The following is a 27,573-nucleotide window of genomic DNA, read 5'->3' on the forward strand; positions in this document are numbered from 1 at the left end:
TCTTTTTGTTGGTCTCGACATTTTTGGGCAAGAGTTGTGAAACTATACAGAGCTTCCACTGTTCCGAAGCCGTTACTAAAGCCAAACTGTCTATTACTCATATCCACTTCGCACTTTCTGAATATTCTTGCATGTATAATCTTTAAAAATGTTTTTAAGAAGTGTGACATTAAGCTGATTAATATAAATATAGTCATTACAGTGTTTGGGGTTCTTGGTTTTTGGTAGCGGAACAAAGGTCGATAGCAGCCATATTCTGTAGGTATCTCACCAGATTTGTATTATGTGGTTAAAGAGTATAGTTATTGTACTTAAATTATCTTCTTCTATAAGTTTAATCAGCTCGATATGAACTTCATCTGCCCAGGGGCTCTGCCAGATTTTGAGTTGTTTATAGCATGTTGGACTTCAGATTTTAATATTATTGGAACTTCCTCGTTATCAATTTGTGTTGGTTACCTTCTTGTGTCCATGAAGGGATCTTCAGTATATTTATTATTATATATTTATTATACTAAAATCTGCTATTATATTAATTTTACTTATTGTACATATCCATATTTTTCTATATCGTACATGACAAATATTTTTGTGACTATCTACATATTCTAATTAAAAAAAAACTAATATAGATAACACAATATTATTTCTATACCAAAAAATTTGTTCACTTTTCTCTATTTGTTTTTTTTTCAAGTCCTCTTAGCTATGTTGTTTCCCTTTTACATTTTACTTCAACATCTAGCACAAGTAAATTGGCTTACAAAATCCCTAACTATTACTTTACAATTCTTACCTTATAGTATATATCTCTTGTCATAAAGTAATATTTGTGACTGGTTTCAACCATTTTTATAAGTAGTTAGTTCTTTCTTTTGGAAAAATGTTTAACAGTCATCATGTCCATTGCAATTACAAGTTTAAGTATATCTTCAACATCGTTTCTAGTTTCAAAACCCAGTTACTTATGTATTGCTTCATGTCGTCTTTTGGATCTACCCACATTGCCATTAAACTCGTTATGCTATTGTTACTCTCTCCTCGGTTGAAATATCTCTAAGTATATCTCCTAATTACTATAATCATATAATCTCTTTCCTTGTCACCTAATCTCACTTAATGGTAGACGTAGGCTATATTCAGCACTACTCTATTAAGTTCAAATTTTGTTGGAATTATTCTATCACTCGTTCTTATATTTCTTCAATTTTAGCTTAAATCACTTTCTCTTTTATTCCTCTATGAGTCATTTTAACATCTTCATTTTTAATGTTGATTTTCTCTTCATACCACAATTTATATTAATTAGTTCTTTCGCTTTTGGTCCTTTCCACTTCATCTCGTGACAGAAGCAAGTATCACCCTTCTCCTTTAAGTGCATCCGGTAACTTCATATGGTCACCCAATTCCAATTTTAATAAGTCGTTATGGTGTTCCCTCGAGATACTTCTCAACTGAAAATCCGAACTGGAGATGTTTTTGCTTCCGCTATATTGTACCACAGGAGATTCCACGGGATTATCTAGGATCTATTTACCAACGGTAGAAGTATAAGCTTCTGCGTCTCATAATGGCGGAGAAAAGTGGGGGAAAGAAGGAAATGCCTAAGACATGTAAGATATTGGACAGTCATGTATGCATACTTACTACTGAGAACTGCTCAAGATAGGGATAAGTTTACCGTAATTACGGTCAACCTTTAGTAACGGAAAGAGAACCCAAAGAAAAAACAAGATTACATAATTTCAGTATAATTTTTGTTAATTTTGGAGAAGATATTACCAGTATTATGGCCTATACTGATCTATCTAGTATTTGATGCCTAAATGTCTTTTTTTAACAGCATTAACACATATTCAACACAACCAAAATATGTGATTTCCCCACATTTTTTTACATTTTTCTGTAGAGGTACGGATCCCTGCGGATACGGATATAGAAATTGTCCTATTCCGTTTACGTACCTTGGAATACCGTTCATGTACGTATGCTTAGTATCTATGGACAATAGATAGAAGTATTACTTGGACACTTTACTTTTTACTTTTTCGTGTCTGGATCCGACTACAGTTTTTCTGCCCAATATCGGGCTACGTCTACACCCTTTGTATTTGCGAGCCATAAATCATCGAGGGTGCACTGTGATGGGCAAAGTCTGCATACTCTCAGGTGCTCCATGTTCTGTATTTCCCCACATTCACAAAGTGCGTCGCTGTCTGTCTTGATGCCCCATTTAATCAGGTTCTGTTTTACAGGGGCAACACCTGTGCGTATGCGATTCAGTGTCCGCCAGGTTCTCCAGTCCAGGTTCATTCCATTAGGTCGTTCTGGATGTAGGGGGAACAGTTCGGGTGGTTCGACACTGACATTTCTCATAAACCTTTTCCTTGATTTAAGTCGGCTGATTCCTGGTGGTTCGTCAAACCCGTATAATTGGTGCCTTTCATCGAAAGTTTGCCTGAACTTCTCCACATATTGTGAGGCGCATCTACGGTCATCTGGTGATGAGAATCCAGCTACCCGGTACAGTAGGGGTAGGGGGGTAGGCTTCATACAACCGGTAATTATTCTGCATGTTTCATTTAACGCCGTGGTGACTTGTTGGGCGTGTCTAGATCTACCCCAGACGGGACAAGCATATTCCCCTGTTGAGAAACATAAGGCCTCAGCTGTTGTCTTCAAGACCTGGGGGTTTGCACCCCACTTGCTCCCTACAAGTTTCCGGAGAAGGTTGTTTCTCGTAGAAACCTTTTGTCTTGTGTTCTGACAGTGGAATTTATACGTTAGTGACCGGTCTAGTACTACTCCAAGATATTTGGGCTTATCAGTATGTTTCAAGAGTTGTCCCTCCCAAGAAACATTCAGCTTTACATGCGCCAGTTGGTTGTTGAGATGGAATGCACATACTTGGGTTTTAGTAGGGTTTGGCTTTAATGAGTTTTGTTTGTAGTAAGTTGACATCATGTTTAAAGCCTCTTCCATTGTCGACTCTACTTGTGTGAGTGTTTTCCCCTTTACGGCTATACCAAGGTCATCAGCGTAGACAAAACTCTCAGTCTGAGGGTGCATTGGTTGGTCGTTGGTGTAGATGTTAAATAAGGACGGCGCCAGAACGCTTCCTTGGGGTAGGCCATTTTTTTGGGTTCTCCATCTGCTCTTCTTTCCATTTAGCAAAACGTAGAAACGTCTGTGAGGTCTATCAAGGCTACTCCCACTATGTCTTTCTGCTCAAATCCCTCCTCTATGTATTCTGTTAAGTTCAGCACTTGGCCTGTGCATGATTTACCTGGTCTGAAGCCTGCTTGTTGTGGGATTAATTTTGCATCTAATTTTTCCTGGATGCGGTTTAAAATGAGACGTTCATACAATTTATACAAATGGCATAGCAGGGATATCGGACGGTAGCTACTCGGTAGTTCAGGGTCTTTCCCAGGTTTCAGAAGGGCTACTACTTTTGATTTACGCCACAGTTTTGGAATCTGGTAGGTAGAGCGACAGATGTTAAATAGATCGAGCACCCATTGTCTCGCTTTTTGCCCGAGGTGTTTTATCTGCTCTGTTAGGATTTCGTCCACTCCAGGTGATTTTCCATTTTTCATACAGTCAATACCATTTTTGAGCTCTTCGATGGTAAATGGGTTTCGCAAGAGAGTTGTTTCCTGGTCTTGAGTTCTTATAATCTTTGGCGTTTTGCAACGATTGTTTGTTTTGCCATTCAGAAGCAGTTGGTGGGCTATCTGATTTGGTGTTATTGTACATAGCTCTTTCATCTCTGTGGGATCACCATTAAGTTTTTTGATCATATTCCAAGCCTGCTTACTACTGCGCGTCATATCCATTTTACTTAAAGTCTCGCTCCACCGTTGTTGTCTGGAGGCACTTAGTGTTTGCTGTAGTCTCTCCCCTATCTCTGCCGTAACTTCGCTAAATGGGTCTTTACTATATTCTTCGGTGTACTTTGTCATAATGTCTTTTGCTTCATCGTTCAGACCAGATATGTAATGTTGTTGACATCCTCTGGGTATGTGTTTACATGAGATTCGTTTTACAAGTTTGATAAACGCGTCATAGTTTTTGGGGATCGGGACTATATTTTTCACTTGTGTTTCCAATTCATCAGCAAATTTTGCCCAGTTCGCTTTTTTAAAATTAAACCTTCGTTTGAAAGGAATTTTGGGAGCTTTTATAGCGCTGTAAACGGTTATTCCCACGGGCCTATGTTGCGTCTTCGGTATAGGCTTATATACCTTCCTAACGCAACGGTCCTCTAAAGACACGCTGATGAAGGTGAGATCAGGGTTGTAACCTTTCTTCCATATTTTGCTCTGGAACGAATAGGGCAGTTTTGGGTCATGTAGAAGTGCCAGGTTGTTTTGTTCAGCCCACGATTCCACAAGATCTCCATTCTTATCAGTTGAAGCGTAGCCCCAATGGACATTATGACTATTAAAATCACCCAGAATGAATCTGGTTTTTTGAGAAGCGAAATTTTTTGGGGGGGAGAAAACAAAGTCTCTCTGGGGTGGTTTATACACAGATGTCACTGTGCAGGCTCCTATTTCGACGGTTAGTATTTCAATGTCGTTGTAGCATGTTTTTTCAGCTGATGTCACATCAATATCTCTTCTCACGAAGATGGCGCTTCCATGTTTTGCACTTGAATGTTCAATGATAAGCTGCATTCCCTCAACGCTAGGTCTATGTGCTGATATGTCACGGTGAGTCTCTTGTATACATAATATATCACACTTTTGGATTTTACACAGTTCAGACAAAATTTCCTGTTTGTTACAAGTAATACCCTCAATGTTTATGGTCATCATTGTCAGTGTAGGCTCTGAGAAGAGCCGTTGATTCTCGTTACTTTGTTCGGATCCAGTGGTGGAAGGATTGGCCGCCCGAGGGGCGTTTCCAGGGAGCGCCAGTGACATATTGTTCTTATAATATCACTTGCGTGGAGGCTCCTTCCGTGCTCCCCACTCTTGGACAAAAAGAGATAAAGAGATTTAGCAAAAGATATATTTTCTCACAGAAATCATCGAACTATTAAACATTCATTTGGAAGATTTTTTTTTTGGCCTCAGGTACAAGACCTATTTAGCCGGATAATTGGCACTTGGAAGATAACAAAATAATTTCACCATACAGCGAATATGCTTTTGGAGCATGATGTTTTACTTACATAGATGGGATTTCAGGGAGATTAGAAAAGGGATAGCACAAGCCAGAATAATTATTTGTTGCTTAAACAGTTTATTTTAAAATGAATAAATTGGAAAAAAAGAGAAAAGCATATGAATCCATTATTAATACTTATATGAGTAATCAGAGGAAAAAGTGATACATTATTTCTCGATTTTTAAAGCAACTTAACTGAATGTACAGTTGTATAGTCTTTAACACTTTGACTCTCGTGGCCTATTTCAAAAAATTATCCACTCAGCCCGAGATATTTTTTTTTGTTGTTGCGGCTGAAAATGTTACACTATATAATATTGATTTAAAATATTGCCATATCTTATTATTCTAAGGGATATTTAGGCTGTGTTCAAATTCGATACACACGGTTCACAAGGCACGAAAATACCGATTACAAACCAAATACCCTAGGTGTATTAAAATTGATACACAGGTTTTTATTATGTTTTTATTAAAAATATTACACATTAATGTTTAAATGAAGCAAGCAACTATTATAGGGTAACATTATGTATCTTAAAAAACAATTTGAACACATAAACTTTTTCTCAAGACAACGTTTACACCTGGTATTACACTGCCTAGTATTCTTGGTTATATGATCTGTATCTTCCCAACCTCTCAGAAAATGGGCTGTAGCATACAATATAACGCCCTCGTTTGTCGTATTCTTCGAGTTTATGTGACATCTCTCGTACTGTTGCGTGTTCATGTTTTAGGCACATATCTGCAACAAGTTTTTCCCTGAACGTCGTTATGTCCATTTTAATGTTCAAAGTTGCATTAAAAAGGATTAGTTCGTTTACAACAGCGGTACTGGTAAGTATTTCAATACCTACTTTACGATACCATACCGATACGATACCGAAACATCAATATAAGACTTAACGGAATTATATTCCACTATTGTATTTGGTTTCCTTTTGGTACCTGTCCGTGTCTGTACTGTAATCAGTTCTGGACAAGATTTGGTTGTTAAAAACAAACTTCTCGTTTGCCAACCCATTTACCAACAATAACTTTTGTGTTGCTTTCAAGAGTTATCATGTCCTCTCTTGATAGTTTTTTTTTCAAGGATCACTTTTGGACTATATTTTCTATGTTTTCGCAGCGTATTAAATCAATATTATTATCGTTAAGTAAATGGGCTAAACCAACGCTTGTATAGTAGTTGTCCGTTACTAATGTTCTACCACTTTTAAGAAAAGGTTGTATCAATTCCATTACAACTTGGCTGAAAACAGGCTGATCAATTGGTCTACTTTGTTTTGTTGTATAGATTTTTATGTTGAATGTATATCCTCCTTGTCCACACAACTTAAATATTTTTATCCCGTATTTGTGTCGTTTACCCGGTATATACTGTAAAAATGATAACGTTCCACGAAATGGAACCATAGACTCGTCGATGCAAACGTACTCCTCTGGAGTATAAACGGTTTGAAAATGTCTATTACACATGTCTACTAATGTACTTAACTTGACAAGGCGGTTATTTTCGCGACATAATTCAATATTTGAAAAATAAAGAGAAGCCAAGAGTGCCTCAAATATATTTATTGACATCCGTGTACTTTGATGAATGGAACATTTATGAACAAAATTTGTACTCAAATAGTCTCTTAGTCTTGGTTTTGGATTTAGGCCCATTCATAAGAGTATGCCCAAGAATGTTAAAACTTCTTCCTTATTTGTATCAGTCCAATTAGTTAGAAAAGAATTTCGTGTTACTGATTCATTGATGAAACCATTAATAATTTGTTGTTCAGCATAACTATTGATTTCGGTTACCAAAAGATCAAGTACATCTTCCGTCAGTAGAAGTTTATAAAATGAAAGTGGACTATCATCTTGACGATGTATAACATAATACATATATACGCACGGTTTCATGTGAAGTTTTTTTTTGTGTATCTGATTTAATACACATGGGGTTTAAAGTGTTAATTAATTATTTCTGATTTCGTAGGAAAATTAGAGCTAGATTCTGATATGGTAAATTTTTGATTATTATGACTGGTATAGTCACTTAATTGTACCAACATTTAATGAACCCGGTAGATCACTGCCGTTTCGATTTTTTTTTAACATTGTAATCTATGTAGCCTTCATCAACGGTCGAACTCTTCAATACCCCGTATCAATTTAATCTTGTGATGTCACCTCCACCATTTAGTGATAAAGTGGCTGATAATAGGTGAAAGCAATGTCCTGTGTACAAATGTCTGTGTTAGGTTAAACTATTTAGCAATATCGTTACATATTTAAGCAATAGAACAATAATATCATTCTTCGCAGAAAGAGTAAAGAAGTACATAGTAACACTAATGATAAAAAATATAGTCTATACTGCTGAGATAAAAGAAAGAATTAAAAAGCACGCGCCACGCGACACAGTGGTTAAACAAGGGATGTTCGAATAAATGGATTGAAATAACGGAAACCATTGAATGGCCTCCGAGATCAACACAGTTAAATCCATTGGACTTATTTTTTAGAGGCATATCTTAAACCTGTTTTTTATAAAAGACAGACAGATAATATTGATGAACTTAAAAGACAAATTACATCAGAATGCCTTTCAATTACATCATTACTTTCATTACATCTGAAGTTTTCCAAAATGTTAAGTAGTTCAGAAACAGGTTATTGTTAGAACAAAATGGACAGCACTTTGAACAATTATTCACATAGTGCGTAAATACGTGTTTTATGTTTTGTTTTTTTGGTAATTAACTAATTGTTATAAAAGTAAAATAACCAAAATCGAAGTGTAACGTGTTGCATTTTTTATTTCGCACGCTATTTTTAAGAACTGTTGTTAAGTGAAAATATTAAATTAGGCTACCATTGAAGTAGAGAAAATTAAACTTTCTTAATTATGTACCTATTAACCCCCTTCTTATTTAAAATTCTACTAGTAACATGTATCCCTTCTACGAAGTTTAACTTTAAGGACTAAAAATATTTACAAAAAGTCCCTCTCTTGAAAACAAAATTGACTCAAATCCGATTTTTCTTATAATTTACGGGAAAATATTGACGGTGTGGAGGTTTTCAAATTTTCATCCTGTATAATATTTATTTGTTTCCTTTTATTAGATATTTGTTTTTAGTAAAATGGCAAAATTACTCTATAGTAAAATAAAATCCGGCAAACACAAAAGGTTATTTTCCATATTCAACAATTGCGTTTTATTTGTTATTTAACACAACTCCCAGGCTGTTTAATTCGTCATATCCTTAACATTTCCACACACTTTTTGTTAAAGGTTAACAATTTCGAAATTAAATATTTGTATGTGAATGTATGATGTTTTTTAAACAAATATAATGAATATTTAGGTAACGCGTGGTGTTGTATGTATTGGTAGGGTTATTAGTTGTTAGTTAACAATTAGATAATAAAATCGTAAAAAAATAGATAAGATAAACAGAAATACAAATGATTATAAATCTAGGTTAAATAAGGTTGGTTTAAGATTTCTTGATGTTTTGATAATCAAATCATACGAAATTACTAAACATAGGAACAATTTTATCAATGAGGAAGCTGCATGTACCCAACGGAATTGAAATAAGAGCTAATATCTCAGCAATTTTTCTTCTTTATTTGAAATTCATAAGCTTTGCCCTTTAAACTCAATAAAGGATATTTCCAGTTATTTATTATATTCTTTGTGTTCTGGTATGTTTGTTCCATATCATGTATTATATGTTCTAGACTTTTCTTTTATGAATCCATTTTGGAAATCTTAAAATGGATCCATAAATGCATTCAAAGTTGTTTCACTATCCTGTGTACTTATTAATGTAGTATTTACCTTCCTTCCATAATTGTTGAGTTTATTTACTCTTTAATCTTCTTTTGGTGTTTTCCTCTCACACAACTCCCTTATTTCTTATTTTTTTTTAATTTTTGCACTTCTACAATCCGATGTTTATAATTATAATATTATAATATTATATTATTATTATAATAATAATAATATTATAATATTATAATATTATATTATTATTATAATAATATTATTATTATATTATAATATTATATATTATAATTATTATCTTATAATGTTCTTTGTGTGATTTGATTATTCTCTGTGTCTGATGTTGGATCCTATTCTTCATTATTGATAATATGGATATAGTTGTATTTGAGTTTATCCACTGATTATGGTACAGTTTCTGTTTACTGTAAGTGTTATCCTTGTTACAATATTTTTTAGTTTTTTTACATATTTAGTTCTTTATACATATGTTGTTTCTTCATATCTCAAACATTCTAATTTCGTGCTCTTGTATTTTATTACTTCTGATTGATCATTTCTCACATAACTAGGTAGTGGTCATCTGTAGTGTAGTAATCAGTACACGGTTAAACATTTCCACTTTTTCTTTCTAGACATTTACACTCTACACTTTTTGGCATGCACTCATTTATCGTGAAATCGCGTCGGGTCACTCTCTAATTTAAAAGGACTCATGTTAGCGGCATTGGTTGAGTAAAATAATGGCGGTCGCCACTAATATTAACATCTGGCAATAACTAACATTAACATGCAGATAGACCACTGAATGGAGTCAGAGCTTTCGATTGCTTCGTCTGTCATAAATGACGTTTGCTGCACTTTTAAATCATTTAACATACTTGTTAAGAATGATCGCCGGTTCACATATTTTTACTAGATAATAATTCAAACCACGTAATTATTTATAGTAATAAAAATTAACTATAATTTTATTGTTTTCAGGTAATGGATTATCCCTGAAAATGCCCCCGCGACTATCGGCGCGCAGGATTTTCCTCATCATCCTAGTTCTTTTCAGTTTTTCAGTACTAATCTCAGTACATCATCGGTTTTCATGGATCCGAATCGGTAGTGGCCCTTCCCTACAAGAAAATCAAGATGATTCCGAAATTAACGATATCGGTAAGTCGAAGTATTAAATTAAATCTCATACACGGTTTTTGTAAATTATTATATTAATGGCATTTTAAAGGTAGTTTTATCATATATTTAGCACTTTAAAAGTATCATAGAAGTAGAGCAGGTTATTCTGTTATTTCTTGAACGGACAATATAAAAGAAAGATAAACATAATATAAAGCAATGTAAGGCAAAAATAAAAGCGGGATGAGGTACAAATATTTAGCAACATATGTTAGAACCACACAGGATGTGTTAAAACAACTATCGGTAATACCAATGATATAAATATCCGAGTTCGCATTTGGTCTTATAAAAGGTATGCAGATGATAGTGTGATATTAGCTGAATTAAAAGAACTTTTTCGTTTGTCCTGCTCGATTATTGTGCGTTGGCTATCAAATTGGCTATACTAATTTTGTTGATGGCAGCTCGGAAGAGGGATGCAGAAGATCTGTTTAACAATTTTCTCAGATTTCTAAACCATGACGTTCTTCTTCAACCTGGCGCTCTTCTTTTATCGATCCTGCCTTATATTATTAAATGAAGTATATTATATCTCTCTGGGTGACTCATCACATGGCCAAAATATTCCAGTTTGCGATTTTTGACTGTTCTGGCTATTTCCGTAACTTTTCCTTTCTGCTGCAAAATAACCTCGTTACGAATTATATCTACCCAACTTATTCGCAGAATTCTCCGATATACCAATATTTCAAAAGCTTCAAGTTTTCTTAGAAATATATTCGTTAAACTCCAACCTTCGACACCATATAAAAGAATATAGAATACTGATAGAAGATTGGTTTAAAATAAAAAATGTAGGAATATGTACAATAAATTAGGCTGTCGAATAAAATAATACAATTAAAGTCAAAATCGTTTACAACGACACCGGCTATAACGTACAATCGGATATAACAAACAAAATAGTAGGTCCCATAGAATGACATACAAAAAACGCATTTATATTGCTTATAATGAACAAATCGGTTAGAGCAAACGTATTTCTTGGAACACCAGCAGTTAAAATATTGGTTACAGCGTACAATTTCAAGTACATATCTGTAGCTCAGATGAAAGGAAAACGCGTTCAGTCATCAAATCACAGTGACATTGAAAGTGCTTTACTCGATTGGTTCAAACAACAACGAGCAAACAATGTACCCGTGAATGGGCCGATGCTTCAGGTAAAGGCTGACGCTTTCGCTGTGATTTTGAAGATGGATTTTAAGTGTAATGCTTCCTGGGTCAACGTTTCCGAGCTCGCCACAATATTGTCCATGGAAAAATTTCAGGTGAGTCAGCAGTTGTTGACAGATCAATTACAAATGACTGGGTTGAAAATGTGTGGCCTACACTCAGGTCCGGCTATAGCGATGATGAAATTTTTAGTGCCGACGAGATGGGGATATTGATGAGTTTAGACTGACACCTGATCACATGTTAAAGTTTAAAGGGGAGAAATGTTCCGGTGGTAAACTCTCAAAAAAGCGAGTTACAGTTCTTGTTGCAGCCAACATGTCCGGTTCCATAAAAAGGATGCTTTTGGTGATAGGAAAAAGTAAAATGCCGCGCTGTTTTAAAAACGTGAAAAATCTCCCTGTTGATTACGATTTCAATAAAAAAGCCTGGATGACGTCGGCTATTTTTGAAAAGACTTTAATAAAATGGAACTGTGAACTTTTACAACAAAAGAAACACATAATTTTAATTGTCGACAACTGTCCGCCCCACCCCCAGTTGACAGGTTAAAACAAATTAAACTCGTTTTTCTGCCTACAAATTGTACGTCCGTACTGCAGCCCATGGACCAAGGAGTTATAAGAAGTCTTAAAGCATACTTTCGGAAAGAATTGGTGTACAAAATCATCGAAAAGAGAGAGAATAACGACGATACGAAAATCAGTATTCTTGACGCTATACTAATGATATCAAAGGCATGGGAATCTGTGCGGAAGGAAACGATCATCAACTGTTTTCGTTTTTCCCGCCTAACTAACGACTTACAACCATCAGGAATCGCATACAACGATATTGCACAAACGCATTTGCAGGATGCCGTTTCCCTTCTCAGTTCTGACTGCTCTGCAGATGACTATATACGAGTGGATGACGAAATAAGTACGAGCGAAGAACTGTCAGATATTGACATCGTACTGAGTCACCAAACTAGTGACAAACAAAGTACTAATGAAACTGATGAAAAATTGGAAGATTTCAGAAAAATCCCTACTGTTGCTGAAGCGTATGCTGATTGTTCTACCATAAGAGCATTTATTCAGACTGCTGAAACTTCCCAGAGTGTGAACGAATCATTATCGATTGTTTCCACATCAATTAAAAATATGTTTTTTCAGAAGTTTAAGGAAGGCGACAAACAAAAATTACAGACTTTTTTCATTAAATATTCAGGTAAAATGTTGTATTTACATATTTTGTAATACATAAATGTATGTATTTTTCTTTGTCTTTTTAAAAATAAATAGTATGTGTATGCCTACATTTTTATAATACAAAGATTTTGAGAAGCCGTTATATTATGAGTACCTATACTTTATTTACTACTTACCTATACTTATTTCAATACATATTATACATAAATTTAGAATTTAGATTTACGTAGGTACAATAAATACATATGTTAAATGTTATGTATAATATGTTATTATAACGTATTATAAGTATAGATAAAGTAACACATTTTTGCGTCATAAACCTAGGTACAACGAACTGACTGTTCCTACCAGTGTGATATCGTTTATAGCAACCTGTTAATTATAACCGACAGAACCGCTTACAGAGAACACTGGCTACAGCGTACAAAAACCACCAGTCCTCTGAAGTTCGTTATAAACGATTTTGACTGTAAATATGTACAATAAATATGTAATTTCATGACTAACTGTTACTATAACTAGATTAAGATCTCGTCAACGTTTTTTCGTAGAGTTCTTATATTTAAACCACCGATTTACTGTCCGATGCACACAGGTCCATGAAGCACAAAACACTATAGTACTTTTACAGTGTTTAAGTTTAAGGTCACTAACTAGGACGTGAACTAAAGATGTTTTCTTTTGTTTTAATAAACTTAATTAACAACAAGCTTTTGCGAAACGTAAAGCTTTTAAACTATAAGCTAGACACACAATAACTATATAAAATATAGACGAGGCCTTTCTGGATAAGTTGTTACTGATAAAACAACTACGCAAGAGTTATTACTCTAAATTAAAAAAGGAAGCGTTCAAACTGGTTGGTTTCTAAGTTGATACCAACTAATAAACGCAGCGTCCACCCTGAGTGAATTCTAACTTTTTATTTCTTCTTCTTAACGTGCCCTATCAAGTCCCCTTGACGTTGGCGATTAACATGGCGAAACTGTCTCTGTCTTGAGCTATTCTAAAGAGTTGCTTAGCTTTCCTCATTCCTGTCCACTCCCTGATATTCTTCAACCAAGAGGCCTGCTTTCTACCAATTCCTCTGCGTCCTTTGAGTTTACCCATCATAATAAGTTGAAGAATATTATATCGGTCTCCTCTTACGACGTGTCCAAAATAGGCCATCTTTCTACATTTGATGTTATCAAGCAGCTCGCGAGCAGCATTTGCTCTCTCAAGGACTGCCACATTTGTCAGCATAGCCGTCCATGAAATTTTTAGTATACGTCTGTGCGGCTACATTTCAAAGGCCTCCAGACGATTAATGGTGGATATTTTTAATGTCCATGCTTCGACACCGTATAAGAGGACTGACCAAATGTAGCATTTAACCATGCGCTTTCGAAGTTGAAGTTGCAAGTTATCATTACAGAAGAATGACTTCATTTTTAAAAATGTCGTGCGGGCTATCTCGATTCTACGTTGTATCTCTTGATCTGGATCTAGTTGTTCAGTAATATGGCAACCAAGATAATTAAAACTGGACACTCTTTGAATTTTATGACCATCAATATATAATCGTGCATCTTGATGTGCTAAACGGCTAAACACCATGTGTTTTGTTTTTGAACAGTTTATGTTTAGGCCAAACTCTCTTCCCACTGTATCAATGGCATTTAAAAGGCATTGTAATCCATTCATGTCATCACTTAAAATAACTGTATCTTATATGAACTTTTTACTTACTACATGCAAATTATACTTGCAATGCCTACCAGGGGATTGGCGGTAATACCTTTTGAATATTTTCTATCCGCGATTTCTGGGTACAATTTTTCGGTGGGTAAAAACATATTTTGAAGATAAAAATTATTTTACTACCGGAGGCCTAACAACACTTTGATAAATTTATTTATCTAAACACATAACATCTTACTAATCTAATTTTTAGTCTCAAAGTAATATTGTTTCCACAAAAAAAAGGGTTCAGTAGGCGGTACTGTAGATTAGCGCGAAGCTTTATATTATTTTTTACTATTCTCTTTACAATTTCATGATATTTTCAATCAAATTTCTATTCAGCAGCAGTTTTTGTAGGTCTATCCTTTTTCACCTTTTTTTCATGCTATATGTATTCATTAGTAAAATCTTTTTTACGTTTCCTGTACAAACAATTATGAAATATTTGAAAAACCAAAATAAAAAATTATGGTCAATTTTGACATTTTACTAATACATAACTCTTTTTATCGTACTTTAATAAAATAGTCGAACTGATAATTGCCAATTGCCGTATATGAAATTATATGTAGGTTTATGAAATTATGAAAATATAAATATTTGATAGTAAATTTAATTATTATATAAACTAAATAAGATGTTTAAAAAAAATAAGTTATATTCAAAAATATTTTTAAATTTTAAATAATATATTTAAAATTGGTATATAGTATAACCATAAGTTACCTTTTAAATTTATGTCTCTCGTATACCGTAAGTGGGTATTATTGTGCCCACAATATTGTATTATAAAATGTAGAAACATAATAACTGAGAAAGCAACAGAAACATTGGGGAAAACCAAACCAGTTAAACAAAACGAATGGTTCGACAAGGAGTGCCAAGAAGCAACAGATAACAAAAGTAGATCATACCTAAAGACAAATCGAGTCGATTGCACAAGAAAAGCAAGGGAGGAATACGGGACCCTAAGAAGAGAAAAAAAAAAAGATTACATAGAAGAAAAAAAGTGGAACGGTAGGCGGTACTGTAGACTAGCGCTAAGCTTGATACTGTGTTTTCTGTATTTTTAAAATATAAATAATATATTTAAAATTAAAGAAACTAGTTTTATTATTTATTTATTTTTTATATTTTAGATAAATTTATTAAATTTTTATGTTTGCTCCTCACGCCACCTGTTAACGTATTAACGAAGCATACGTTGTTTGTTTGTGACAAAACTTGTCAAACTCAGACCAAATATTAATAATAAAATATAAATTATTCTAAAACGAAAATTATAAAAATTTACACAGATGATTCAATGTTGTTATTATTCGGATGACATTTATGACTTGTATTAAATTTTGACAATCGTTACGAATTGAAGATTTTAGTGACAGAAATTCTTTTAATTTTCTACTTTTCACTTAATGTCTATATTTTGTTAGTTATTTATAATTCAGTTGTTAATTTAAACCTGCTTAAAGTAAATGTATGATGACTAGAAACACATTGATTGAGAACAGTGAATCGATGTCAAGAACCGCTATTCTACGACGCTACCTGTGACGTCGCTGTCTTGTGGCGCTAGTTGCGTGGTCGCTCGCCTCAGCATTTTACTGTAGAGAAAAAAAGTAATACAACGCCAGTATAGAATCTTCGCTTCAAAAATGCAGCTCTGGCCTTCTCTATACGTATTCTAAATTTCTTTGCTTATGTCCCATTTCTTACTTAGATTACAACCAAGATAATTGATACTGCGGTTTTCTCCAGTGGTTCTCCATAAACCGTTATCACATCTGGTTTTATTGGCGTTTAACTGACAACAAACGCCTTTGTCTTTTTGATGTTTAGCTTCAGTCCGTATTCATCTCACGTTGTGGTAATCCTATTATTCAGATGTTAAAGTTCTTCTTAACTTTTTGCAATTAACACCGTGAATAAATAGAACTACTAACGACGAACTATTAAACCACATGAACATATACTCTCATTGAGTTAACATCATTAAAGTGAAACAGATTCAGGTAATATTAAATTGTAAGATTGAAGGAAACAGGTGTATAGAAAGAAACAAAAAGTCGTGATTACCTAGCAGAAGAGAATAGATGCACACAACACGAAACGGCTCGATTTGTCAAAGTTAAGACAGTTAAGACTAAGACAAATTTGGCATACTGATCACCAACCTCAACGGAGAAGGTATTTAATAGGAGGATATTATCCCTCGTTTTATTCAAGGTACCCATCTCATTTTATTTAATTTAAGTTGACCTAAACCCTATGAACATCTATTGAAAAATACTGAAAGGTTTGCGTGTGCCAGTGTCAGGAATCAAATCCAGATGTCCCATAGAATTATTAAACACCTTACAATGTGATGATCAAGTGATCCGACATATTTTATGATCTCAAATTCTAGCTTCTAGCTTTAAATTCATTATTCTACGCAATTCACACACTTATAGGAAGAAATATTAATTTTACATTACACACTAATTAAATTAATTTTATTAAAAAATTAATTTTTTTAAAACATTACAGCTACTGGGAATTAAATAAATAAATTAATACTGGGAAACAAATTATACGTTAGTAAACTCTGTAAAACAAAATTTAAGTATTAATCAAAAGAATATTAATAGTATTAATTAATAATGACATGATTAACAATGACATTGGTGGACGTAAGACTGACTGCAGACGGAAATGATACCATGATACCATGATGCAGATACCATCAAAAAGCAGTTAATGCATTATTATTATTAAAAAAGACACTTATTTAAAACATTAATGATAACTAGCTTACGGCTATGAAGTGTGGACAGTAAACAAGTACATGCATAAATGAATGAACACAGTGGACAGAAGTTTTAGACGAACATGCTGCGTATATATATATATATATATATATATATATATATATATATATATATATATATATATATATATATAATACGGCTATTAAAAAAAGATTAGTAATAGAGGGGTGAAAATTAAGGGCTGTATGTATTTTTTTAATGTCACATCAGAAAAACATAAAAGTATAAAATTTTGCTAAAAAAAAAGTTTGGGGTGAACCACCCTTACGCCTTAGGAGTATGAAAAACAGGTAGCGACCTCTATTGTTAGACCTACAGAATAAACGTTTTCACAAATTTCATAAAAATCGGTCCAGTCGTTTCAGAGGCGTATGGTGACGAACACTGACACAAGAATTATATATATATATATATATATATATATATATATATATATATATATATATATATATATATATATATATATATATATATATATATATATATATATATATATATCCGTGTCCGTCCCAGCTTGCGTGGAGAAGGAGTTCTGAATTAAGTAGGGACTCTTCTGCACTTCGCGGAAGACGGATGGGCGGGGGAATCCTCAACCCCGACACGGCGCGTCCCACTGGCTGATAGGGAAATGTCCTACAGATATGTAGGATAGGTGTGAATAAGGTTTTACCAAATAAGCACCCGCGGACCAACTGAGGACATGGCATAGCGCAGCAGCTATGACATTACTTCATTAAGTCTATAGCGGAATGATTTCTGCTGTTGGCTTAATGACAGATACTCACGGGCGGATATCACAACATAATGATTTAACCGGCCGTGATACTGCGATCAGGCAGGCAAGGGGAAACCACCTGATTATATTCCCGTGACTACACCATCATTAATGTATCGAATCAGTTAGATATGCTTAGCGATCCGATTAGCGATCGGCGCCCAGTTGGTTCCGGGCCAACTAGTGTCAAATGGGCTACCGGGCATGTGTTTGTGAGCAACCAGGCAACACATGCGAAACTGGCGCCTGGAAGAAAATCAGATTTTTCAGTTAAGAAAAGCAATGGGAATAGCAACCTGGAATGTTCGAGGATTATTACAACCAGGCAAACTGTATATACTACAAAGAGAAGTCGAAAGAGAGGATATAGAAATATGCGGACTTTCGGAGACCCATTGGAAAGGACAAGGACACATCCGAACGGCAGATCATGTTGTATACTTATCGGGAGCAAATAACACAGGAAGAAATGGTGTTGCAATTATGGTGACTAAAAAAGTTTCACAACATGTGTATGATACAGGCTAGAGATTTCAAATCCAAAACATTTAGAGATGCATTAAAGGAAACTAGTATGTTGAACACACAAAAAAATCCAGAAGAAATGTGGAAAGATTTCAGAAATGCCATAGAAACCTCTGTAGAAAGAGCCAGAACCGAAAAAAAGATCATCAACAGAAATCACTGGATGACAGACAGAACGCTGCAACATCTCGACGACCGAAGAATTCTCTCATATATCAAAACAACAGCAACAAAAACGAATTAGCAAGGTTAAATAGAGAAATTAAAAGAGTATGTAGGGATGAAAAAATAAACATATAAATGAAGAATGCGAAGAACTAGAGAGACATGCAAACCAGTATGAATCCCATGAGCAATATATTATAAATGACGAGAAAGGGGTTGCGGAGGTATGGAGAAAATATTGTCAAAGTCTATATGCAGTTGATCTCCAGAATGCAAATCACGATGAGTTCACTGCAGAGAGAGAACGTCAAAGTCTATATGCAGTTGATCCCCAGAATGCAAATCACGATGAGTTCACTGCAGAAAGAGAACCAAACGTTCTAAATTCAGATGTAGAAAAGGCAATCAAAAAGTTGAAAAATAGAAAATCTCCTGGCGCAGACCAGATCACCGCAGAAGTTTTAAAAGAGACTGGAGATATCGGAGTAAATGTTATGCATATGATCTGCAAAAAGATTTGAGAAAACGGAGAGTGGCCCAACGACTGGACAACATCCACTTTCATCCCTATATTCAAAAAAGGAACTCCGCTAGATTGCAGCAACTACAGAACGGTAACCCTAATATCCCATGCAAGCAAGGTTTTACTTCATGTAATACATGAAAGACTAAAAGCTTTTCTATTGCCTCAGATATCAGAAGAACAAGCGGGATTTGTCCCAGGAAAAGGCACAAGAGAACACATCCTTAATGTCAGACAGCTAATCGAAAAAACTCGTGAATTCAATACTCCTATGCTTATGTGCTTTGTGGATTACACAAAGGCCTTCGAGATAAAGTCAAATGACAGCAGTTATGGTTCATACTAGCGGAAATGGGAACACCCCACTACTTAATTCAACTAATCAGAGGTCTATATGAAAATAATAAGTGCACAGTAAAAATAAACAACACCCATTCCGATCATTTCAGAATAGAGGCAGGTGTCAGGCAGGGATGCATAATCTCGCCAACTCTGTTTATTATCTACAGCGAACACATTATGCGAAAGGTACTAGACGGATGGAAGGGCAAAATATCAGTAGGAGGTCAAAAAATCAATAACTTGAGATATGCAGATGACACTTTAATAATCGCGGCAAATCAAGAAGAAATAGAAGACATAATGAGACGTCTGGAGGAAAAAAGCAAAATATATGGACTACAGCTAAATAGGAGTAAGACAAAGATCATGATAGTAGACAGAGCTAGTAATAATCTTCAACACATTAAATAAATTGGGGGCTTTGAAGTAGTAAATAGTTTCATATACCTGGGGTCCCTAATAACAAATGACGGAGGGTGTGACAGAGAGATACGTAGAAGGTTGACTATTGCTAGAACAGCTATGATGAAACTGGTAACAATTTGGAAAAATTCTAGCATAATAATACACACAAAACTAAGACTGGTAAGGGCACTCATTTTTTCCATTACCACATATGAATCCGAAACGTGGACCTTAAAGAAAGCAGATAAAAATAAACTAGACGCCTTTGAAATGTGGGTATACCGCCGCATGTTAAAAATATCCTAGATTGATCATCGCACTAACGTATCGATATTAGAACAACTTAAAGTAAAGGATAGATTGCTTAAACAGATACAACAAAGATATTTGCAGTATTTTGGACACATTGCTAGAAGAACAGGCACGATGGAAAAACTGATAGTCGAGGGTAGAGTTGAAGGAAAGAGACCTAGGGGAAGATCTCCAAGCCGTTGGGTAGATCAAACAAAAATATTGATTAACCAAGAGTTAAATGAAGCCCAACAACTAGCCCAGGACAGAGAAGGATGGAGAGAAATCGTGCAAAAACTGTAAAGGCCTGATGGTGTTACCACATCCCAAAAGGGATTAGGACTGAGGAGGAGGATATATACATATATATATATATATATATATATATATATATATATATATATATATATATATATATATATATATATATATATATATATATATATATATATATATATATATATATATATATATATATCACATTTTGGTTATACAAGTTATACATAATAAAGATCATTTTATTTATTACTTGATATTTTTATTAAAAATGTTATCCAATAACTTAAAAATGCTACAACAAAAAAAGAAACAACTAATTCTTTTATGAGTAAATTAAATTCAAACTTCACAAATAACTACAGAAAATAAAAATTTTTGCCCAATTAAATCTAAATACATGCTAAATATTCTCTATAACAAATAAAACAAAACGGTATGCAACATTTCTAATGAGTTATGTGATTATTGAGTTTATAAATGAAACTATGTATCTCCAAAAAAATTGCAGATATAGAGTTTAAATCGAAGCAAACCGCAAGTTGCCTGAACAATAGAGAAATAAAAATTTCGGGAAAGAAATGAAAAGCAGAACTTATAAAAAAGTCATCAGACCAATAATGACATACGCGGCAAAAACACGACCTACGACCTGACGCAGAGAGGACAAAAAGGATGTTACAAACAGCAGGGATGAAAACACTTAGAAAAATTGATGGTAAAACACTATAGGATAGGATAGGATTACAAAAGTAATATGCTTTCTGTGAATTTTTAATATCCCGTTTCAAATATACAGCTGCATGATCCATCATAACATGAATACTTAAACTAAAATTGTATATCAATAAATATTATAAATTGTGTTAATAATCTAAATTGATATTCAATTCAAACAATGAAAATATTCAAACCTTAGGTAACAATAAGACATGCGTCAATTGTTCTGGCACAAAAGGCTAAACGCTATTGCGAGATTTCAAACGACATATTTTTTCAAACAAACCTAGTTTTTTTTTACTTCTACTATTACATTTTATTTTAGGCGACGATCCGCCTTCTTCAGGTCGACTCGAAATATCCAATGAGGTTGGTGAGGTTGAAGAACCAACTGCGAAGGAGAACCAAGGGAAGCCTTGGTTCATGAAGGGCGGGACCGAGTTTCCTGGGAACTATAGAGGACCTCCTAGGTTATTTCCAGATCAGGCCGATGGGGATAGGATCGTGGAACAACTTATGTACGTGCCCGAGGATTATCAAGGTGAGAAAATCTATATTTATTTTTAAACTTTTTTGAAATAACAAATCAATTTAGAAAATGTTTAAAAGTAATATTGGGAAATGTGTTATATAAAATTTCCCGAAGAATCTGAATTTATGCTGTTAAAACATTTTTGACTTTAAAAACGAAATAAAAAAAATAGTAATAAAAAAAAATAAAAATGTGTGAAATTAATATAAAAAAATGTGTTTTTGTGTAAAAAATTTTCTGATTTTGAATTTAAAAAACTGAAAAATTTCTGAAAATTTTGCGTTTGTTTAGGTATAGTTAATCCTAGAGACAAACAGGCATTTTAACTCTATTATAAGTGCATGCAGCTCGAAATAAAATCAGCATACTGCAAGACAAATTTTTCCAGTTGCTAAATGCATTTAAATTCGATAGCTTTTTATCCCCGGCTACTTGAAAACGACGCTTTTTCGGTTTTCCGGCTACCATTGGGAAAAAGATTCTAGATTCGTTGTTTTAAGCGGGAAAGTTTGTATTTAAAATGGAATTTTTGTAATTTTTCTTACACATTCCAAAGCAAAGTTGCTTTATGTATACACGCAAATATATCGTGTATTTTTATTTCCAACATTTCCAAATTTTTGTTGATTTTCGGTAGAATATGCCATTTAAGACATGATTTTTAGCGAATAAATCCATCCCGTATAAGAATTTAACAACTTTATTTTCTCCCGCTAATTACATATTTTGGCATATCTCGGGAATCTGATCGTAAACTAACTGCGGAAATGCTGCATTTCCACCCGAATTTCAGTTCTCCAACTTTGAACTAGACCTACGAGATAAAACTGGATTATATCATTACGAAAACCGTAATTCTGGAATTTATATATGAACGTTCGCCAAAACTTGCTTGCTGCTTTATGTATATCGCGGTGCACCTTGCCATAAATGTACCATCAAATACTTAAATGTCTTTAGCGTCGTCTGCATCTCCCGGATGCAATATTCTTATCCGGTTGGAAATGAGAAGAGGCAGCATAATGTATTTGCCAAAACTTCGAAGTCAAAAGTTTTATAAAACTACGGTTGAACAAAAAAAAATTGAAAAGAAATCACCACTAATATTAAAACGTAAGTTCCATTGTTTAATCTTTCTATAAGTGCCGGTTGGTCAAATAGTTTTGGCTATTTGCGCAATTATTATTTAACAACAATCTCTACCTTTGTATCTCGGTTAGGTTTCCAGTAATGGGAATAATCCCAAACTGAAAAAAATCGACAGGATGTTTAATTAGAAACTCTGGGCCCGAAAGCTTTAAAGTTAAAAGTGTAAACTACGTGCAATGTTCCTAAAACGAGTCGGAATATTTGTAACGTTTAGTTGTGACGGAAGGTGGTGAAAAGAGTAGCCATTGCTTAGGGCACTAATCTTCTGCACTCTATTATAAACATAAGAATTTAACGGACTACAAATTCGACTCAGAGCTACTAATGAGTCGCTATAAATATGAGTTTGTGCAATTGGCCAATATACCTTCAAGACTTGATTGAGTTAAAAGAACTCCTATTAACATAGCATTCAACTCTAAAAGCGCGTTCTCATGAGTCAAGTTTAGTTATTCAATTTTAATTGATCAGCAAAAGTTGATTGAAAACTCCAGTGAGAACCTGTCATTCAACAGAATTGATCAAGAAAAGTTTGACCCAGTGAAACTTTTATCGTTCAAGTGATGAATCACCACCAATTGTTTTCAAGAAACAAAGCTTATCTTGAAATGTGTGAACTGGGCAATCAACATTTTTTTTGACTCTGAAAGCTGTTGCGGTGCATATGCATTTCTGTTATTTCAGCGTTTTCACCTTCTGTCTATCAATCTTAGTTTCCAGTAATTTCTAACAACATGGAAGGAGAACATTCATCGTCTTTTATTTCAAATCAATGACACTACGGACAAAAATGCAGGGAGAATTCACACAAGTTATCTGATATAATTACTACAGCTGTAGCAGGTCTCATAGACTTAGAATAACCTCTTATATAATGTACTTATAAATATAACGTATTTTGATTAAAAATGTATTATACTTTAATAAAATCTTGTAACACATCGCATATTGCTTGATATTCCTGGTCGCATCACTGTATCTTTTTTATGGCATCCTGCACTTTTGAGAGCAGCTCGTTGAAGTTTTCTTCAGATATTCTTAAATGGTTTTTATATTCTTCTTTATACCCTAACGCTAGACCATTGAGCAATGTTACTGATGCTCCCAATCTATTTATTCTTAGAATCTACTGTCTCACCCAAAAACAACTTTTAACTTTTGACTTTTTTCATATTATTTAAAATTCTAGTTAACTGTTTTTTTAACTGCAACAATTTGTACACATTCACGTACAATGACGTTCGACGCCATTTTTAGGTTGGATTGTTATTTCAATTTTAATTGAAATATGTAAACAATAATTTATTCAAGTGGCTTTCAACTTTTGTTTATTAACTAAAATTGGTCAACTAAACTTGAGCTTTTTCGTATAATACACGTAGATAAATATATCTTGCAAATATTCTAAGAGAGCTATCGCAGAAGGTGTAAAGTTAAACATATATAATTCCTTTATCTAATAATAAATATCTGGGGAATTTCAAAAGGTGAATGGATTAAACCATTAAGTAAAAATTTCCAATTTATTCTCGATCGAAGATAGCTTCATCCTTTTGTATTTTCCATGGGTACTTATCCCTTTTTTGATGTTTTCCATTCTTTTTGTTTTTTTGTTTGTATATTTTAAGTTTTCAAACAAACATTTTTATTAAATTAAATATATTTTTATTCTAAAATCGGAATGTTTGAAAATATTGCTTGTTGGTATTAAACCTTTTAAAAATAGCTATTACAATCAATAAAAAGCATATTCCTCTTATTTTTCTTCTTATTCTAAGTCAATTTCTTGATTTTTCAAAGTTGTAACCTAAGTTTAGATACAGATTTGCAACTTTCATACCAGCGTATGGGGTCTTTTGGGTGATCTGTTTGTGTTCAATTTCTTCCTTTGCAATATTTGAAAGTTTATTACACAGGTTTACAAAAAAAATATTTTTTAAAATTGTTTGGAATTTCATAACTGATTTTTATGTATTTTTCAGCGCTGATTGCAAAAACGCAATCCATTTTTTTTCTATCACGTAAGGTTTTCTCACAAAAAAGGAATTACTTTTTGGTATAATAACAAAATTTTAGCAATTTTTCAAATTTTTTCTTAAGTTAAAGGATTTTATTTCATGTATAATACATTTTATAAACTACATATCTAATACACTTACATTTCTCTTTAAGCTCATAAGTCCTTATAGTAACGCTTTTGCTTTCCGTCGAAGCTTCTTTTATTGCTTTTCCGGCTGTGTACTCGTTGAGGGTCATCTCCTTTTAGCATCCAGCAGTAGTCCGCTATCATGTTGACGTTCCATCTTCCTTGATACCTTCTTTCCATTTCCTTGATATCTTGGTGGAATCTTTCACCCTGCTCTTCACTTACATCACCAAGGTTTGCAGGGAAGTAGTCTAGATGTGAATGGAGGAAATGAACTTTAATGCTCATGTTACATCCCAGCTTCTTAAAGTTGTCGAGCATGTCTGCGACGATTGTCTTGTAGTTAGGATCTTTTTTGTTTCCTAGGAAACCGGTAACAACTAGTTTAAAAGATGTCCATGCTGCTTTTTCGTTTGTTTCCATTTTGTCCATAAAATTGGGATCCCTCATCAGTTTTCTAATGTCTGATCCGACAAAGACTCCTTCCTTTAGTTTTGCCTCGGATAAACCAGAAAACTGTTCACAAAGATACTTGAAACACTCCCCTTCTTTTGGCAACGCCTTTACAAATTATTTCATTAACCCCAACTTAATGTGGAGTGGTGGTAGTAATACCTTTTTGGGATCCACAAGGCTTTTCCTCTCAACATTTTTAACCCCCACCTGTAAGGTTTTTCTCAAGGGCCAAACTTTTTTAATGTAGTGTTACTTTCTGTCTCTACTGTCCCATTCACAGAGAAAGCAAGGGAATTTTGTATAACCACTTTGTTGACCAAGCAGCGTTGAGATCACTTTCAAATCACCACATAGTGTCCATTTATGGTCTGAATAGCAGAGTTTATTTAAAACCAGTTCGAGGTTTTCATAACATTCTTTCAAGTGAACAGAATGTCCAACTGGCATAGAAGCATACTTATTGCCATTGTGTAGAAGCACTGCTTTAAGGCTTCTTTTTGAAGAATCTATAAAAAGTCTCCACTCATCAGGAGCATATTCTATTTTGAAACGTGCCATAAGTCCAGGAACATCACTGCAAAACACCAAGTCACCTTCTTGAGAGAAAAAAGATACAAACTTCTTTTCCCTGGAACGATACCAAGAAAAGGACGTACCCGGAGCCAACATATTTTTATCTTTTAATCTAGACCCTAAAAGTTATGCCGAGTCTTTAGGAAGACCTAGGTCTCTAACTAAATCATTCAGTTCAGATTGTGAGAATGGAACGGGATCGGTTGTGCCAGGATCGTAGCCATCCACTGTCTTCTTCACTTTCACCTAGCTGAGCCAATGGCTCGTGGTCATCTAAAATACCATCCAAAGAAACTGGAGGAGAGGGTATTGGTACTTCAGGTCCATAAGGAACAGGGCGAATGGCTGATTTGATGTTAGGGTAAGAAATATCCTTTTTGTTTTTCAAATTGAAACCTTGAACATTGCAAGAACAAAAATAGCAGTCATCACTATGGTTTTTGGGCTCCCTCCAAACCATTGGTATTCCAAAACGAAATGACTGCTTTTTACCTTGAAACCATTGTCTCAGTTCTTCAACACACACTGAACAAACTTTGTGTGGGACCCAAGACTTGTCTTGATCACCCAACTTTATACCGAAATAGGCAAAATATACCTTTTCAACAAAATCGGAAATGTTTCTTTGTTGCTTTTTAACTGTATAGTTACCACAAATGTAGCAGAAGCAATCTGGTGAGTTGATACATCCTCTGGTAGCCATTTTTCATAAAACAACTTCACACCACAAGAAAACAATCTGTTTAGGCTGATGCCTTGAATTTATGTTCTTTGTAGTTCGATAAAAAATCGCTGAAAGTTATTTGATTCACACTTTATTGCCAACTATCCGTGTGTCACGAGATATCATTTAATACTACTCTCACAATCACTACTACAAATCACTAGTAAACACAGCACGTGAACAGCACAGAGTGAAGAGATACTGTGAACTGAAGAACAGGTAGCAGAAGCTCACTGCTTGGTGATGGAGAGGGGGATGGGCACTGTGGCAGACAGGCACTGACATAAAAGATGCTCAGTGAGTCAGTAAGTGGATGGCGAGGGAGGGGAGGCAATGGACAAGTATCGACATGAAAATAATGCTGGTTTCTCCTAATCAACTCTTTATTTTACATACAACTTCTATAGTAAAAAAACAGCTAAGTAACTGAAAATACCTTAAAGTATTTTTTATACTTATTAAAAGTACTATGGGCTTAATAAACAGTTCATAAAGATCCAAAAAACAAAAATTCAAACTCACTAGAGTACGGAACTATGTATAAAAATATCGAAAAAAAGCTAAAAATAGACAAGCAGTTTGTGGAATAACTGTACGTGATGGAATGTTTTCACTATTTTTCCCAAAATTAGCGTTGAAAATACTATAAAAATTACTTATTCAATTTGAAACAATTTTTATGTCGCAGACCTGTGTTATTATTCTTTCTATAAACGTGATCTCTCCATGTTCTTTATCTGACTCTAGACTATTTTACAACGTCTTGGATGTTACAGAGGATCCTGGATCGCTGCTCCTTATTCTATCTCTAAGTGTTCTGCTAGTTATTGATCTTTGGCTTAGGCTTTGGATCTAAGGGTATTCATGTCTATCGTTCTCAGTAGTTTCTTAGTGGTGGTTGTTTCTG

General features: G+C 34.2%; 1 protein-coding gene across 5 annotated transcripts in view; it reads left to right on the forward strand.

The window, feature by feature from the left end:
* The window catches only part of LOC140447766 (glycoprotein 3-alpha-L-fucosyltransferase A-like), a 155,552-nt gene that overhangs the window by 85,154 nt on the left and 42,825 nt on the right, over positions 1-27,573 (forward strand). For all 5 annotated transcript variants that reach the window (XM_072540617.1, XM_072540618.1, XM_072540615.1 and 2 more), the window contains exons 2-3: positions 9,954-10,133; positions 21,412-21,627. In XM_072540617.1, the coding sequence (XP_072396718.1) occupies positions 9,974-10,133; positions 21,412-21,627 (376 nt within the window). In that variant the 5' untranslated portion in view covers positions 9,954-9,973. The remainder of the gene's footprint in view (positions 1-9,953; positions 10,134-21,411; positions 21,628-27,573) is intronic.

Source organism: Diabrotica undecimpunctata, chromosome 8 (assembly GCF_040954645.1).
Source record: "Diabrotica undecimpunctata isolate CICGRU chromosome 8, icDiaUnde3, whole genome shotgun sequence".
NCBI classification, from domain to species: Eukaryota; Metazoa; Arthropoda; class Insecta; order Coleoptera; family Chrysomelidae; genus Diabrotica; species Diabrotica undecimpunctata.